The sequence below is a fragment of the Anopheles marshallii genome, chromosome 2, assembly GCF_943734725.1.
Source record: "Anopheles marshallii chromosome 2, idAnoMarsDA_429_01, whole genome shotgun sequence".
NCBI lineage: Eukaryota > Metazoa > Arthropoda > Insecta > Diptera > Culicidae > Anopheles > Anopheles marshallii.
In genome coordinates this window covers 19,194,817-19,213,784 of record NC_071326.1, presented here as the reverse complement: position 1 = coordinate 19,213,784, position 18,968 = coordinate 19,194,817, and the positions used below count along the sequence as shown (strand labels likewise).

Here is an 18,968-nt window from a genome sequence, read left to right as displayed (position 1 = left end):
CCCGGTGGGAAGACTACCATATGATTAGCCCGTTGATCGATTGAGCCCCTGACATCATCGAGCGTAAATTAGCGGGCACTGCCTTGGCAAGACCTTGATGTACTGCTCGGGGTAGGAACTAGCGATCATAAGCGATCCACCCATTCCCTTAATCCGTGAAGGATCGATTACTAGAACGTGCGCTTCATAGAACGGTGCCTGACGTACTACTGCAGTGGCTTGGGTGGAAGATGATTGAACATTACCCGGGGACATTAAGCTCTATAAAGGGGATTGTTTAATGTGACTTTTACCCTTAACAGCAACTTCATCGCCAAATTGGCGTGTGCGAGACGAACTTTGTACGTGCTAATGCGTCGAAGAATTGATCATTCCAAGGTGTCACCTTCTGCGATTTCCAGTAAGGTTGCTAATGTTAACCGACCGGTATCGCTTGCCGTGCTGGATGCGAGTAGCTAAGTGGAGGGTATTGTTGATTAGGCGGCAACCAACGGGGCGTTTGTGTTTTTTTCTCTCTCTCTTCTGTCTCGTAATGTGGTCAAGTATTTCTGTCCGCTTGCGTAAACACACACATCTTGATTTATTCTACGACTTTCTGGCGATCGAGGCACGCCTAGAACGAGGCGACAGGTCCCGAGGTATTGGCGTTCGTTGCTGGGGTGGACCAGTGGTTTGGAATGATTTGTGTTGTGTTGGAAGGTAGTTGTTTAATTGACACGCTTAACATTACCGGAGGTCTTTTCTAAATGGATGCAAGATCTAAGGCTTCTAATGAGCTAACTTGCTACGAATGGAAATGGCTCGTTGTTGAACTTCAGTGAATTTTGGCTGATAAGATCGTTTCGCTACGATGTCTTCGAATCTTGGAATATGATTGAAATAATAACCTTGAAGAAAGTCCGACTACTATTAATAAGCTTGGTAAACTATATAGCACACCGCGGACTTCTTCAGGAGTGTTATTAAATCAGGAGAAATGAGCACGGAATAGATCGTCAATACGAGGACGACTTAAGAAAAAATTAAAGATCTTGACTCGAAGGTATAAACTCAGAAATGTGAGTAATTCGAACTCGGCAAAGGACAAAATAAACGTTTGGAAGCCTAAGAGTCAAAACTTCAATGCGTTTATTATAGCGTAGCATAGAGTCCTTTAAACAAACAATTGATTCTGACGAATGTCACATGTTGCCCGTATTGAAAATTTGTTGGTAGAATGGATATTAGAATAGAATTTCGAATTTCATTAACTTCATCCTGAAGTCTCGTTCAAAAAGTCTTTGTTTTTGCAAAGTAACACAACTCCTTTCTGGCTGTTCCACACTCAGCAGCATTCCGACACTCTCACTCTCCGTGTGTATGCGTTTTGATCAACTGACTTTCGGAGTGACCCAGTTCTTTTGCCCGATTTTGCTCCCATCGATGGCAAATAGCAGGAAAAACCGGCTTCTGCCTTTTACAAAAAGATGAAACACTCTCGCACGCACACCACTTGGACAGCTGTTTGATGCATTTGGCAAGCGTTCAAACAGTCAAAACGAACAGCCACTGCAGACGACGTGGTTTAGAGATATAGAAACAAACGAAAAGCACCAAAAGCCGATTCGTAATGGAAGGAAGGGATGAGCTTTTATAGCGTTCACAGCATGGTGTCGCCTGGAGTGCAACAGGTGAAGGTGTAAGCCAAACCGAAACGGTGCGTCAAGGCTTCTGGACAAACCTGCAGCCATCGGCCGCATTCGGCGTCTTCTCCGGTTAGTGCAGAAATTGAGAAGCACGCTTGTAACGTAGTAATTGAATTATATAATCTGCATCACTGTATCTGCCTTGTTTATTATTCAATTTTGCGTTCCATCTCGCGCCGTGTGTGCGTGTCCAGTGTAAGATTTTTCACATCGATATCACCTGGTGCGGTTGTTGGATATCACTTTCCGGAGCAGATTCAAACAAAGGGAAGAATGCTGCGTCCAAATCTACCAGGGTGAACAGTTCACGGTAAGCAAATGGTGTCGAAAAAGCCTTAAACCGTTTGCACCGCAGGGATGCGCTTTCCTCCGTCCGTCGGGGGATTTGGTGGCCGGTGCCACGACTGCCAGACGGTGGAGTTTCGTTCGTTCGGGTTTCGGCACGCAGTGCGGTTGGATAACGCAGTGCAAACGAACGGCGATCGATGACGATGCTGGGGACGGGTGAAATTCACGGTGCAGGCAGCGCTGATCGTAAATGGCACTCCCCAGTTTCAGTGAGCTTAAATATATCGGGCTGGTTTCGGTTTTCGAGGCGGCAGTTTGTGCAGCTGGCCCGTTGCTAACTTAAGAGTCGACAACCACGAGCTTGGTACACAACCGCCGCGGTGGTGCTACAAGCCAAGACATACGCGCTTAGAGAGATATTTGCACAATTCCCATCCCTTCCAGTCCGATCCAGCGTCCAGCGGTTTGTTGGTTGGCACCGGGAAAAGGAAGAGAGCTCTCTCTCTTTCTCTTTCGTTCGTTCGATGTCACTGTGCGTACGATCTGGACGTCTAAAGTGGGCTTCACAAGCCGCCGAGTGTACATTTTAAACGTTCGCGTTCAATGACTTAATCTCCAATGGGGACACATTGCTGCTCTTCTTCGATTTACGCATTCACCACCCGAACCGAAGGATCGAAGTTCAAGTGTGAACAACGCATTATACATGGAAGGACACACACATACACACACACACATTCACTCATACACATAACGCACGCTCGTAAACTGTCCAATCGATCGAAAAAATGTCATAAAACATTTGCCATAATTCCGCGCCACTCGGAAAGCTTTCCATTTCTTTCTTCACCACGACGAACGATAATCCACAAGGCCGAATGTTGAACAAGTTTTTTGTCCCCTCTGCGCCCCCCTCGTTTTACTGGGCGGTGAAACACAATGGGCAAAGTCTGGCATGGAAGATGTTTTAAGAAACGAAAAAAAAAACCCTCCCCAAGCACCGATCACACATACACGAAACTATACGCACCAAACTACTAAAACTGGCACTACGCACCGGAGCGACTTTGCGCGAACGAATGAAGCCGTTGCATTCGGCGCGGCACACTTTTATATGGCATGTGCCTTTTTTTTTTCCTCACTCCACTCACGGCAACTCGCGCGAACGCTCGAAAACTCTCGAGCGAGATTTTCTGTGTGCTGTTGTTTTGCTCTCCGAACGTGCGCTGCCTGCCTTAGTGGTTTAGTACATCCAGTGTGCGGTGAAACAATGGACAGCAGAGTGGATCCGCAAATCGCTTACCCGCGAATGAGTGACCGATGGGTTACCCGTACCATACCGGTTGGGTTCTAAATAGGAGCAACATTAAATTTTAGGCGTTTTTTATCGCATTAATATATTTTCGATATATTTTTCCTTGTTTTCTTATTTAAGCTTCACCAGTTGTCCGTTTGCCTTGATAGTCTGTGTGTGTGTGGGTTAAGCGACCATTAAGCGAATAGCCGGTTCGTCGCTTATCCTATCGCACTAGTTCTTTGTATGGAACAGCTCGGTGGGGCTTATTCTCGAGCTCGTTTTTTGCAAAATACCGGTTCCAACAGTGGCATTTAGCTTATTCTCGTAATAATGCTTCCGTCAGCATGTTCCTGGTTGTCGTGTTTAAGCCGATTGCTTTCGATTACCGGCCATTCCCGGTTGATCATTTCTATTACGAAGCGATAGTGCACACCGATCACAGAGAAATCAGTCTATTATGTTGGGGACAATTTACGCTCTAACCGGAACGCCATCAGATACAGCAGTGTTATTGTTCGTTTGAGTGACCTCAAATTATCATATTTCGGTACCCATGGCGACGTGCGGTGCGCCGGCTGCATGCAATCAACAATTGAAATATCGACCCTAAAAATAGTGTACCATCGGGATTGTTTTGAAGCAGGCCCGATAAAACATATTGTAAACAATTGCACTGCACCACCCTCGCGCACCGGTACACCGATTTCCGGCCGTCCGGCACTGTTTACTGTGTAACGAACCGGGAATAACTAATTGCTTTCAATCGTGTGCCGGCACGGGGATCAAATTATTGTTGTTCGTGAGTCTGTGCCGAAATGTACCAGCTCTGCCAGCTCTGGCTGGTCCCCCCGTTACGCCACGTTCTGTCGCCAATGTCAGCAAACCATTTCTGGGGAGAGGGGGCGGATGATTATTTCGAACCAGTTCAAGGAACTGTTCGATTGGCTGTAGCTGTGTGTTATCAGACGAAGTAACCGGAAGTGCATTAATCGGAGTACGAACTTTGAAGGACACCCGGCGTATCCATTAGCGTATTCGGTGTGAAAGACAAGACAACACACTGGAGCGAGGGGAATTCTTCATCTGCTGCCTCGTTTTACACACCGTGTCCTTGTAGCGAGCAAAGATCTCCGAAAAACGGAGTGTGGAGTAACTTTTGAAACGCGGTACCAAACGCCACAGCGTACACCATCTGCCCAAAACAGAAACTTCAACACTCGACACGCTCTACTTTATGTATAACAGGCGTAAAATCCGTTTCCACATTGGCGTGAACGGTGGTATGTCGAGCCAAACATCCTTTTGGGCTGGTGGAGCGGGCGTGGAGAAAGAGTACTTTGTTGGAATTCCGCATTCTTTTGCTGCTTCCATTACGCTTTCAGTAAGTGTATTGGTACAGTTCGAAAGTTCTACCTAATCCGTTACTATAGGACGTGTCTTATCACAGTCACAGCCAGCATCAACGAATGACTGACGGTGAAAAAACAATTAACTCTACGCGAACATCTAAGTCAAGGTAGCGTCGTTTAATTGCATAAGATAAAATCATTCGACCGATATCAGGTGGAATGGGTATGTGTGTGTGTTTGCGCGAGAAAGGGACAGGGTGGCACAATAATCGATTATTAGCGTGCCCTTCGCGTAAATGGAGCGTTACACAGTTATCAGCCCTCAATCGGTCGCACGCAATGGACATTATTTAGTGTAAGGTTAGGGAGTTTTTGCGACACTTGGTCGACAGGTTGAGTGATGCTATTAAAAAATTTAATAGTTGGAAAAAAACATCATTGTTCCATAAGCCCTTTGCCTTTTATAAAAATTACTTTGTTTTCTTTTACAATAACTCTTGATACACAGCAAAAATCTTCAATAATTCACAGAAACTAAGATCGAAAGAAGATCGATCCTTCTCGCTGCTGAAACTTATTTTGCGGGACAGCCAAGGCTATGATGCGGAGTTTCGGAACTCAGCTTGCGAGAAAACGAAAAAGAAACCATTAATTCCGGTTCTGGCTTTAGGATGATAATGACCTATAAGTCACGATAATTCTCCCATTCTCCCGCGAGTGTTTCGCGTGACCACAAACCCAAGAACGGTTGGTTTCAGCATGGTTTGTTTGCACTTCGTTATAGGAATAACGAATTCAGAAGTTATCACACATTTCATCCTTCGAGAATGATCACTGGACGTGAGATCGGCACCGGAAACAGAACTAGTTTGCGCCAAAAGGGAACGAAACGAATACAATTCGGCGCGTAGTTTTGTTTTGCAGTATTCCGGTTTTGTGGTCTGGTTGTGTGAAGAAGCATCGGGAAAAACCTTGAAGAATGTTAAGCTTAAAAATTTCCCTTTCAAACGAGATGCAAATATCTGTATTAAACAAACTATCCCAACAAAAAATGCGAAAAATAGTTCTATTAGCTAGTCACATATGGTAACACTTTTGCGGATCGTGTTAGTAGAAAAACACTCTCTGCAACGCTCACTCTGGTTGTTTGTACCAGATCTCCGGCACCGGCACATTGTTTCACACATTTCCCAGTCTCATTTTTCTGTGGTTCTCAGGCCAATGTGTTTCTAAAGCCACCAAGGGAGCCGGGTTTGGCCGCAGACCGGTTGAAGCAATTCCATGCCGCAGCTACAGTTTACACACAGCGATTGCATATACCGGCCTGCAGTCGGGTTGAGGTTTAGTAGTGTTTGCAGGCGAAGAGAGGAGATATCGATTAAGGAATTCCCATAGCCCCGCGCCCCGTTGGCCACCGTTCAGTAAAAGCCCACGGTTTTATGAGTCAGCTGGAAAATGGATAATTGTTTTCCGAGCAAACAGCTCAAACCCCGGTTCCCAGGTGGAATGAGAATTTCCAAATTTTATTTGCTGTTCGTTTTGTTTCTCTCTCTACGATTTCATTGACAAGGGTTTGGAGGTGTAGCACCAAACATAAACTCACGGTGGTTACGGCTGTTTGAAGACTGTTCAATGCTGTGTTTAAATCTCTTTGTTTGCTTCGAAAATGGGTAGAGCTTAATGAGCTTTTCACATTCGCCTTTTTGGGCGACGAAACGTTTTTGACACACCCGTACGGGCCCAATTTATGTCACAATTAAGAACAAAGTTATATTGGATGGGCTGGAGTTACCGACGGGACCCAATTTTATTGATCTTGCAGCAAATCAAACTCACCCGACAGAAGGCCATCCTTCCGTCGGTCGCTAAAATTCGTACGGAAAACTCCATCGGAAACTATGCGACAACGCTCTGCTACTAAACTGCCGTGTTGTCCTTGTTGTTGTTAGGCCATGACCGCGAAAACGCTACTACCGTACCATCATCCGCCCCAAATCGGTTGACAAGCGTGATTGAAAACCGGATGGAAATTATTTTTTTGTCTATTCTTGTTTTTTTCTAACTCCTATGGAATGGGTGCTTCAGAACTGATTTCAGTCACATTCTGTTGTTTTTCTTTCCTTCTGCCCCCCCTAATAGGATTCCAGAGAGGGGTGGAAACAGGGTATGTAGTTATTCAGCTGCACGGGCCAGTTCGGTTGCTGATAAGTGGTGTGAAGGCTGCAGAATACCGTGCGAGACAAGGTTGCGCTAGCGTATCATTGTGCCAGATAGTGTGTGGAATTTGATGTGTAAGTGATTGAGCTGCTGGTGAGGGAAATCATCATGCAGAGCGTGAAACCGTAGTTAGAGAAAGAAACAGAAAGTGATAATATAACAGAAAAATTTACATTCGAACAAAAACATAGTTTGAAAATCATCCAAAAAAATTAATTTAAATCTCTTCAAAATCATTTAAAATTTCAAATTTAAAGTACAACGCAAAGTAATTATACTATTAATATGATAGCGATGTGAATTTGAAAACAGCGCCATCTGTGGGCAAATACTTAAAACTTTTACATTATGACATTTGTTAGCCTAGGCCAGTGGTCTGCAAGCACTGCATGGTCCAATTAGTGTAACTCTTCATTGAAATTGATCTACATAATGCTAAATAGCAGAAGTTTCTTTAAGATTTCACTGTGTTTAGTAACATTTTGAGAAAATTTTAAGCATAAAAAAGTCGTGTACTGCAAAATTATTAACTGGGAAAAATCTTGTTACAGAAAAGTTGTGTATTAAATATTTAAGGTTGAACTGTCATGGATTGTCATCAAAGCATTTTGTATTTAAGGAAACAACACTTACAGTTAAATATGCAACTCTCATCGTGAAGGAAAAATACAGCTCTACTTCCAAATTCAATGACGCGATACGGTTGATTATGCATACAGATCGCTTATGCTTGCTCACGAACATTAGCATTAGCTATCTCGCATTCTGTCGCCAACCTTTGCTTGTCAGAGAGCGCATCTAAATTGCATCAACTGGAGCAAAAAATAAAAAAACCTACCGGCAAACGTTTCGCGCTGTGATCAAGCGTAACATCGATCGTGCGCTAAGGTTCGTCGCCTTCGATTGATGTGCAAGAAGGAAGCGATATAAATAAGCAGTGAAAGAGCGTGATCATTTTTTTTGCCGCCTCACAGCGCTCTGTTGGAACGTGTGCTGCCTACCGCTGGAAGATCTATTCGTCATGGAAGCCTTCCGTGACACGACTGTGACCCTTTCCGTGGTGAATTGGAAGGCAATGGGTTTTGCTCACATCAATCTTGTAAAAAGGACCTCGAACGGTGATCGTGGCACGTGCTGGTGGAATTTTGATCTTATCGCCACATTCAACGAGTACGTTTCTTTTTCTAGCAGTAGAAAAGGATCGGATAAAAGGTCATTTGTTGCTGGAGAAAATGTGCATGAAACGCGAATTAGTTCTGACTACTTTTGCCAGTAAATCATTCATTATCAGATCTATTAATTAATGATACTCTTACGTTCTTTTAAATTCAAGGAAGACAACCGCTTCGTGTTTTTTGTTTGATCTAGACCGATAGGATCCTACTAATGCACAGCCACTCGGTCGAAACGATCCTTTGCTACTTTGTGAACAACACTTTAGAGACCCGTTTTAACATGCAAAAAAAAATACTATGACCGGTCCATAAGTTCAACAAAAGATGTTTGCACCTGTCTCGAGAGGCGGGCGTGGATACTTGTGTTACTTTTTTTATCTTTGCACCTTCCGCACTGATCCGGCACGGTGATCAAGGTGGCGAAAAGCTCGAAGAACGTGATGCAAACAGATTTCTAATTGTGCATTCACCATAATCAAAGTTCAATGTCGAGCCTCCCTGTCCATTTGATCCTCTGACCGTTCGATTCTCCGCGCGGATGGAGCCTTCGATATGGGAGCTTGTTTGATGGATGGTGCGGTTAGTATGTGGTCCTGTTCCACAGTCACGAGGAGCAATAAATGCATCGATGATGCATGTGCTATTGCTGGTTGTATCATTATAGCAAGTAACTGTGACCTTACGTTTGTGGCTGCACAATTTGTACATAGTTTAATAGAAGTATTACAACAATTTTATGAAAACGTTTTATTAACTCTTACCGTATTATATTTGTTGCTCATGCTGTTGTTCTTTTTTTCTGCCCGGTACTGTAATACCATGCGCGTGGTTTGCTTTAGTCAAATGTTTGTCTCTGTACGGGAAGGTATGCAACAACGGTTGTTTTCTGTTTGCAAAACTTAGGTTAAGTGCTTTCGATTATTGCGTCGTTTACGGTTGGGATAGAAACCACACCCGATGACTTGGTGTTGTTCCGATTGCTGCGACGATGCGAGGAATTCGCATATAAATGTATTTTAGCAAGCAAACAATAAATAGGGAGCGGTCGATATTCTTGCTTTAATGTAATTAAACTTATTGCGATAACAGTAAAAATATAAAAGAATTATTGAAATGCACGTCAAGAAACATTGTGAATGTATCCTTTATAGTATCAATAGCATTACGTGCTCTATAAACATGGAGCGCCTGTGAGTATGCAATCTACATAGCATCATGCGTTACAGCAGGCCGTTTTTAAATTTCTGATTTTACCGTCATTTTTGCGGATAACGCCATTAGCTACCACGCTTTATTCATCGTTTCATGTTTCTTTTGGCTGATAAGGTCATCAACTGGATATTATTTGTGTTGGGAGAAGGTTGTAGTGGTTTTTTATTCAATGCTGTATGTTGTAGGGTTAAAGATAGCATAAAAAGGGTGCCCTTTGCATTTGATTTCATATATAAACTCAAAGACAGAAACTTATCTTGTGCAGCAAGCGAACAAAATAATTTCTTGAATATAATTTTCATGTTCAATCCATCAATTATTCCAATTTAACTGTAAAATGATTGCTATAATTTACTGCAATGTGTCATAACGATTAATCGTTGACATATTTTCTCAACTACCTACGGAAGGTTTAAATTGTAGGATGTGAGATTTTATTTCGGTGTTATTTCAGAAATTTCTCTATAAGCATTTAGCTACGAAGTATTCAATAACTATTTATTTACCAATGATCCTGGCATTAATTTATTTTTCTCGTTCGTATTTACAACACTTACATCTCTAAAAGGTTACTGTATTGTGAGCAATTCCTATACTAACATCACTATTTTTTGAACGTTCACGCTTATTCTTTCTACCTGTGATTACGCCTAGGCTAAGGAAAATGAGCAGAGTGCTTGACGGGTAAACTATCGTCTACTATTTACAACAGAACCTCATCCAACGGGTGTCCTTGCAGTTAAGCGATCCAAAGCTTCAACGGTAGCTTATTGAACAGCTCGTTCCAGAGCCCGGTAAATATGTCGGCCAGCCCGTGCTCTAGATCCGACCGCAGCTCCGCGATGACTTCGTTCGCGTTCTGGTTGAGGAACAGGTTCAGCGATGCCCCCAGTACTTGATTCCCTTGGAACAGGTTGTCCAGATGTATGCGCATGCCACCGACAAGGAAGGTCACTTTCATTTCCTCGATAAAGATTGCATCCTATTGTTTTGATCGTGCAGGTTGGGGAAACGGTCGAATGGAAATAATTAAAACCCCTGTGGCGATCACGGGAAGACAATGATAAGGTACTTACTTCCGGCAGTGGACGCACGGCAAACTTGGTCACGACCGTTGTCTTGACGTTCTTGAGCGACATCGTTACGTCCCCGTCGCCAACTAGCGGCAGCAGCAGGACGTTTCCCTTCAGATTGTAGCTCGCATCGATGCGCAGCTTCGGAATCTCGAGCTCGAAGCTCAGCGCGTGCTTGTCAAAGTCGAGAAACGCCCGACGAACGGTCGTGTTGGATGGCCCTTTGATGCTCAGCTTCTTGAAGCCTCCGCTGAGCGTAAGGCCGCCGGAACCACGCGACACCTGGATGGATTCTAACCGGAGTGGGTCGAACGGTTGGACACCGATTTCCGGAATACCTGTGCAACAAGAACCGCACGAGTTGGGAGCTTTACGAGATTGCGCTAGACAATGGTTTTGGGGATGGACATACCCTTAGCGATGTAGGGGAAGGTTCCTTCGAACATTTTCTTGAAGCAGTCGTCTTCGTTCGGATTAGCTCGCTTACACACTCGCAGCCACTCAGCTGGAAGAAGGAAAAGTCTTATTAAATAATGGAATGATTCATGCAACGCTGCTAGTATCTTGTTGCTTTAAAGCTTATCTTGGGGATTATACAACAACCAGCGTTTCGTACAGTTTGTTTGGATATCAATATCTCCTCATCTTGCTTTTATACAACCGAGAAACTCCCCCCAATGTTCATTTTTCCCATAAAATTTTGAAGTTCAAAATCAAAACAAACCCTCGCGCACCCCCCGCGTACATAACGCGCACCGCCTTATTACGTCAGAGCGAAGCCAGCACCGTAAGCCGTCCACGTCCACCGTCTGTTCCGTCTGTTTTCACATTCAATTTCGCCTGCGCGTTTACTTTCTCCGCCGGGGCTGGCTTACTGACCGATAAATCTTCTTACCCGGTGTTTACTCCAACCCGATATGGGCATTTCTTCGGGTCGCACATTCACGACACGCAACCGGAGCGCTGCGCAGAAATTGCACTGCCACGAGTTCCAAGCGCTCCCGTCAGCGGTTGTAATTTGGATGCAAAAAAATCGATCGGTATGCACCGTGCAAACCACGCAGACAGCTCAGTGTGACGCAACTGATTCGTAGGGGTTTAGCAGCATGGAACAGGGTGTATGCGATCGATGTGTCCTGGGACCACCGGGTTTAGTTTGAGGACGTTTTGCTATTGGTTCGCGACGCCAATGTTTAGTATGCGCCCGTTTAGAGGCGTGCTAAGAGCAAAGTTATTATACGAAGCTAACTAGCAGGGTGTGAATGTAAAGTGTCTAATTTGGTCAAAATTGCTGTTTCGTTTTTTATGTGACGATTTACACTTGTACGTGAAAAATGCCATAATATGGCGTTTAAATCACTTGTGACAAAATAATTTATAGCCGACCCCATTGAGCCGACCATTTCAAGGTTAAGAATTGCTGATCTACTTTTTCTTATGTTTATATCTTATAATGAGGCATTATGTTGTTTGTTTAAAGTAAAATTTTAATTTATTTGTTGTTGTTAATAAATAATAAAACAATAATTCAACTAATGAATCGCTTTTATATATTTAAGTACTTAATTTTCATGTAACTTTTATGAGCTGATTGTAATTTGTCATAACGAAAATTCCCAAAGTTAATCATCAACTACAGTGTGCGCTAGCAATTACTTTCTGGTGTGACATAATTGTTCGTAAGACACTTAATTAAATTTAATCCATTTGTGCAACACATTATTGTTAATAAACAGTTACTCATTATGGCAACCATTAGCGCAACATAACCCACACAACATATGTTCATCAAAGAAATGCCATGTGTGCCTGTCTGACTTCCATTCATTACTTACGCTTCGCTTGATACTGCGGCACGTCCTTATTCCTAATCACGATCTCCTTCGCTTCAGCCACGTGGAAAATCACCGGCGACAGCACCCCGAACACGGCAAACGTCGCCAAACCCATGAGGGCCATGTTGCAACGTAACCGTGTCACCCTCGAACGGCCTCGGCCAGAACGACCGCTCGCACTTCCAGAACGATCCATTGCGGGCCCACTTGCACGCGGTCTAGTACTTGCACAATCTAAGCTACCGTGAGCGCGGTACCGTACGCTGACACTGTTTCGATTCGACTGCAGCCCGTGCAAAGGATGCAGGTTCTATATGTTGCCCGTCGTAAGCGGCCGTGTGTGTGGCGTGTTGCGTAAAAATACAAATTGTCGTCCTGCTACGATGATACGGTCGTAGCTGTTGCTTCTGAGGAGCGCCAGAACCGAACCGCCTAGTGACGGGAATCTACCGGGGACAGTAGCAGATGGTGGATGAATCGTGAATTTCGACACACGTTCAACTGTTTGCCTGGTGCCAGTTTTCCGTCGTTTCGCCCAGCCGCCGTTTCGCAATGCGAATGTGCATGGGCGCCTACGATGCAAACGAGCTTAAATTCAACGAAGTTTCGAGTATAGAACTTCGCAACGGATACAGCACCGGATTCACGAGAGACTCACATACACACACACACACACTGGGCTCACATCGATCGAAGTGCACACAACACACACAGTCACGCACTGGCCCTAGTGCTAAAATTGCAATTCGGTGTTTACGCCGGGGTTGAATGTTTGGAACGAAAGACTTCAACGACCGGACAGGCAAGGAACCCGCTTGTTTGCTGGATATGTAAGAACGGGTCACACACGCCGTATGTTACGCGGCGACACTGCAATTTCAATCTGCACGGCGACCGTCAGATCCGTCCGCTACGTTCGAGGGCTGCACGATTAATGGAAAGTGTGTTCGCTCGTCCGCACGGCGCTTTGAGCTGGAATGCGAACAGAAGGAACGCCACGGCACGTGTACCGGTGGTGGGATGGTGGTCGGTGCATGAACGCAGGCTCCCACTCCACGATGTAGCATTTCGACGTTGAAGCTACGGGTAAATATTTGAGTAATTGTTAACGCTTACCATCGCTACCTTAATAAAACAAAAATCGAATCTTCGTAGTGCATGGTGCAGTTTTCCCCACTGTTGGCGCACCGCATGCATGCGCGGGGAGGGATTCCAGGGACGAGTGTGCAGTGTGAATGTGAATGCAGTAGGATAAGAAGGTAAACATTCAGTGTCATGTAAAGCTGAATTTTTGTTGACTTATTTTTGCCATTCCTGGAGGAAAGGAAAAGGTAAGCCTGTTGGACAGATAAAAGATTCGAGAAGGGGAAGGACCGACTCGCTGATAAGTGGCTTTGGATGCTGTTGTCCTTTGGGAAGGTTTTGATCTACCGGAAGGTAAACAACCATCCTCAACAGAAGGGTGTAAAGGAATGTTGATTGGTTTCTTGTGAAAACACTGACTGGATTCTGCTTGGAAGTATGTCTTGATTTGTGATACTGCGAACTGCCACATAGGATTGGTGGCCAATCCTTTTTATTGAAGGTTTATATTGCTTATTTCTATTTTATATGTCATGCATGGCCATCATGCTTATGTTTATGTATCATGTTATATATCTGTAGTTGTATATAAAAAACTGTGTTATTTATAAATTTATGTTTAAAATGTACAGATTTTTTTACTGAATTTAGCTCACGCGCCACTTCCCAAGCAGTGGAACGATCATGAAGATTTGGCAAACAGATCAAGACGATCATTGGCGTTGGAAGCAGGTTGGGTAGATGGTCCCCGCTTCGGTTACATCGTCGGCACGCTAGACGGCCATAATTAGACATAAGCACCCGTCACACACACGCGCGCCACGCCGTTGTGCAACGCCACGCCGTTGTGATAATAATTCACTTCCTTAGTGCGGGCGAAATAAAACACTAACAGCACAATAGTTTCGGTCGCGTTTTCGGCTGGATCGTTTTGCGCTCGTGTGCACACACACGCAACCCAAAACCCAAACTGCAAACCGTGCAAGCAATGAACGTTTTTCGGTGAAACCGAAACCGCAGAAAAAAACACTTTCCAAAACTAGGAACCATCGAAGGAAAAGGGGATGTGTTGATTTGTTTTTGGGAAGGAAACTTCAGCCGAGTGCTTCCTGCTTAGCTTGGGACGGGTTTGTGATTTATTAACATGCGACCATCGTGCCGTTGGCTGGCGGGAGACTATAGCCGAATCGCATGCCACAGATGGGTGATGCGGTAACGTACGTACGGATGATCGCTGCCGAACGCGCTGAAGAGTATCATGATCGAACCATCGACGCAGGCGCAGCAAACCGAACCCGGGCTCGTGACCGTGGGTGAACTTTCTTCAGGAAGGGTAGAAAGGAAGCTGGAAAAGTTCGTCCCTCCCACCCTACATCTGATGCTTTTCGCTTGCCGGTTGCCTACTTGAAGCGGTCAGGAGTTCGCTAGCCGGCCCGGAGGACCGATACTGACGATAAGTGCTTACGAAACGTGCCGTAGGATGGTGGTGATAAGTGAGAGATGCCAGCTTTGCGCCCGGTGGTGCCGTTGTGGGTGTTGCATAATTTTTGTCTTACCTTCAGGACAGCAAAAAAAAAGGGGGGAGGGAAAAGAGAAAGAGCTTAAGTGACCGGTAGTGTGCGCGGAAAGGAAACAGCTGGATGGTGTAGATTGCCGGGGAGAGATGGTTCACCTACTGACCATTATTCGTCCGGCGAATTTGCCGGAGCGGCATGCAGACAGGTGAGGAACAAGGGGTAAACCAGCATGAACACGATCATTAATCGACGTTATGTGCGGATGGAAAGATGCGAAAAATCTGGCTTGACGGTATCGGAAACATTATGACGGTGTGTCGGTTATGGTTGGTTTCCAAACGCATCAGGTACAGGTGAAGAGAAGATGCTGATGGACAGATTATGTATTAATTATCTTCATTGCACCATTTGTAAATTGAGATACATTATGTTCAAACTTAGTATATTTACTACATAAATCTTGATTGAAGCTTGAAAATGTGTGTGTTGAGAAAGCTTCGAGAAAGAACATGAACAAATCTAGAAATGGTTCGAAATACACTAACTGCAGTAATTAATTTAACTGAGAACAAATAACGTCAACTGCAGCATGGTATTATACATTAAATATCTGCTGATAGTAATATAAATTCTCAGGTGACGCACTTCAAACGCCACAAGGCTGGGCTTAATCGATTATTTATTTCCTGTTTAGATGCATAAAATTAAGAGTTTTTGGCTTTTTTCTTTGCATTCAACGACCAATTGAGTTGTTACAGTCGAACTGTTTACTTGACGATGCTAACCATTTAATCTACCGCATCTATTTGCATTTGGGTGGTGTCTGTTTGCTTTCGCCATGCCTTGGTACGTTTTGGTTTGCAAATTAAATTTAATGTTTTTTTCATGTGCTCTTTCCCCTCTCGCGCTGTGTTGCAGTGCTCTGTGCCACTTCATTTCGTTTTCATTCGAACCAAAACAGCAAGAACCATCGCCGGCTTGTTGGTTGAGCGATGCGAAGAATAAGACAGGAGGGTGGAGGGGTGTGAACGCGGTTCCGCGTGGAATGTTAAATTCGTCCCAAGCATGATTGAATTGCGGTCCGTGCGTGACGTTATGTCATGCGTTATGGTTATTTTTTATGTTGCTTCTGGAAGGGTCTCTCTTTCATGCTTGAGGACCAAGGGAGGGAGTACTATCGTTTATGGAATAGGGAATGTTATTGATAATAATGAACGGTTAAAGAACGTTCACCAAGCCTTATGCAAATTGCGCATCGAGCAGCTTCAAAGACTTAGCGGAAAAGATCAAAGCTGTGCCAATGATTATAGCAAACATCCTTAAGTTTCTTGTTATTTGAATGCATGATCGCACGTTTCATTTGCGTATGTGCCCTTTGAACGAGCAACTAATTGTAAACAATGTGCAGATGTTTAATTTGGTAGGTTTGAAAAGCTGTAGTGTTACTACAAAATGAAAACATGTCATAAGAGTCGCAATTTTAAAACAATAATTGAACAATTTAAAACATAACCTATACATTCATACCTAATTCCAACGATTTTCCCGGTTATGACGATATATGGCGCATCTTAGAATGTTGATTGTTGTTTCGATAAGTTTGCCGAACCCTGGGGGTTAACATGATCATCTTTATAGGGCATGGAATATTTCGAGCTTTATTTTATACGCCCAACATTTGCTATAAACATTGCAAGAAAGGTGCAATACAGGGGTGAGCAATTCAGAATAAGCTTTAGCATGCTATAAATTTTGCCATAAATGAACTAATCGTTTCTCTGTTACGATCAATTGCTGACTCAGTTCAATTTAATAGATAATTTAAGAATGCAGGCCCTGAGATACGCTATTACAGCGGACCGCTTTAATCCGGGAAAGATCGTATCGTAGATCGTATCTCGAATTTCCGCGTCTATCTAATCTGGTACAATTTCGTTTATACTTCAAAATCACACAGTTGACTTTATTTTTTTTTCAACAAATTCAGTTGTCTTTTTGAATGTAAACATTAACAGCAATTAAAAAACCAACATTTTATATAAAAATAGAAGCTATTTTTCAGCCGAGTACACCCGGGATAGAGTGACCTTTCACTGTTTGGAGAAGGAAATGTCTTCAAACGATTGTGAATTGTATCTTAGATTAAGCTACCCCGTTAGTTGTAAGCAATACGGCTTGGCCGTCCTTATTAAATAAAAAAAAGAAGCTATTTTTGACTAATTTTTCACCTTTTTGGTTAGATTTGTAGCCATAACTCCACTGCCAAATTTCCAAAAATGTATCTCCGAGTCCGCGTATAAGAAGTGCGTCGTATCTCGGGGACTACCTGTAGTAAAAATTAAAACAGCTTGTTCTATCCTTGGAGCTTAACATGGCGATTTACAACCGAATCAGGTAACCAGGAAATTAATCATCGTTTTTTTATAGCTAAGAAAAGCTTTACATTGACTAACATCCATTTTATATAACCGTTTAAACGCTCGATTCATAGCAAAATATTATAATTGTAATTGAACATGTGTAATTCATTTTATTTCGCTTAATCGTTATTGTCATCGGGTCATCTTCTTTCTACGTCGATGAACAATATCATACATCCATTACCGTTTGAGAGAAGTAAACATTATCGCACTGTCATCAAAAACAAAAATAATGCTCCCTATTACAAAATGTGGATCAAAGACTGAGACTTTATTGCTATTCAAACCACAACTACGATTTTGTTACAAACCATTTTCGATGCAATACGTATCCGGATTTGACTAAACTTACTATGTACAGGTCGTGAAATAGCGTGCCACCATAGTTCGGTTTATGGTTGGAGTACATTACTAGCGGTACCTTTAAAAGACATCCTGATACCATTCGCTCACACTGCGCAATTCTAAGGATTGCATCAAACCGTTAGCAAACCGCCAAGCACAGATGAGAAAAAAAACAGTGTTTTAGTTAAAGGGAAGAAAAAGACACAATTAATCCAACTCAGCGTCGGTGAAACCATAAAACAAGTACTAAAAAATACACCCTTAAGCGAAAGCTAATCACAAATTACAGTTGTTTACCGAAAACGTTACCCCCCTGCCTAGGGGAACAACACTTCCTCGGGGAAGCGTTCGAGAATTTTATTGCCCGTCCGCTTGAATATCCTCTGCAGAGCTTTCTCGATCAGCGGAATGAGCTCGGTGCTGAGCAGGTTAAAGTTCTGGTTGATGGTTTCGTTGATGATTTCACCTGCAACAAACGGAGAGGGAAAGTGGTTAGAGTATGTTCCTTTTTTTTCAAGATACGCACAATTTGTGACACTTACCTAGCACCCGGTCACCACCGAAAAGGTTCTCCAGCTTTATCCGACCGTCGGAGACTCGAATTTTGATGTCGAGCTTAGCGAGCGACAGATGATCCTTGTCGTTAATGCGCTTCCGATCACCCTTGATACGTACGCTGCCGATACCTTGAGCTGTGCAGGGAAACGGATTTGATGAATAAATCGATACTCCCCTTTTGCATTCATCCCGACGAACAGATCTACTTACTAAAGTTTCCAGTAAATTTGCCCGACCCTTTCACGGGCAGCAGCAAAATTCTGCCATCCACAACGTACCGGCCCTCGACGTACAGATGCGGCAGCTCGAGCTCAAACGAGTAGATCTTGCCATACTCGATCACACTGTGCCGAAAAAGAAACAAAATGCGCATGGATGGAGGAGCGGTGACAACCGCAGGCTGCGGCAGGCGACTTACGTGAGCTTTTTTAGCTTAAAGTTCGACGGACCGTACGCCTTGATGTCCTTCGCCGAGATACTGACGCCCTGGCCGGGCACACTCTCCGCCACGATCAAATCGCCCAGATGGATCGGATCGATCGAGGGAATGTCTAGCTCGGGGATGCCCCGGGCCAGGTACGGTCGAAGCGTTTCGATCGATTCCTTCATACATTCGGTCAGCTTGGGATCTTCGCGGTGGCAGACGTGCAGGTACTCCGCTAAAACGGACACACGTGGCAAGAGGATCAATCGGTGGGTGAGTGTGGCTCGGTACGAATATGGTAACCTCCTCCGTCATACTTACGCAGATCAACCGTCTCAGCGCTGGCACCGTACGCCACCAGGGTCACTAGAAGCCACGAAGCGTGGAGTTTCTGCATGATGTATGTTTGTTCTAAAGAGATGGAGAACATCAAGAAAAGTGCAGGAGAAGATTAGCTCTCTTAGTGTGGACATTGCTAGACAAATAATGT

General features: G+C 43.9%; 1 protein-coding gene across 1 annotated transcript; it reads right to left on the bottom strand.

Annotated features, from left to right (window-relative positions):
* Positions 1–9,962: 9,962 nt before the first annotated feature.
* On the bottom strand, positions 9,963–18,875 carry LOC128716383 (uncharacterized). The gene is made up of 9 exons (XM_053811306.1): positions 18,800–18,875; positions 18,473–18,713; positions 18,265–18,398; positions 18,039–18,188; positions 17,829–17,962; positions 12,132–12,414; positions 10,709–10,801; positions 10,300–10,634; positions 9,963–10,205 (listed from the first exon to the last, which is right to left on the bottom strand). The coding sequence occupies exons 1-9, from the start codon at positions 18,873–18,875 to the stop codon at positions 9,963–9,965; spliced, it is 1,689 nt and encodes a 562-aa protein (XP_053667281.1).
* Positions 18,876–18,968: the final 93 nt, after the last annotated feature.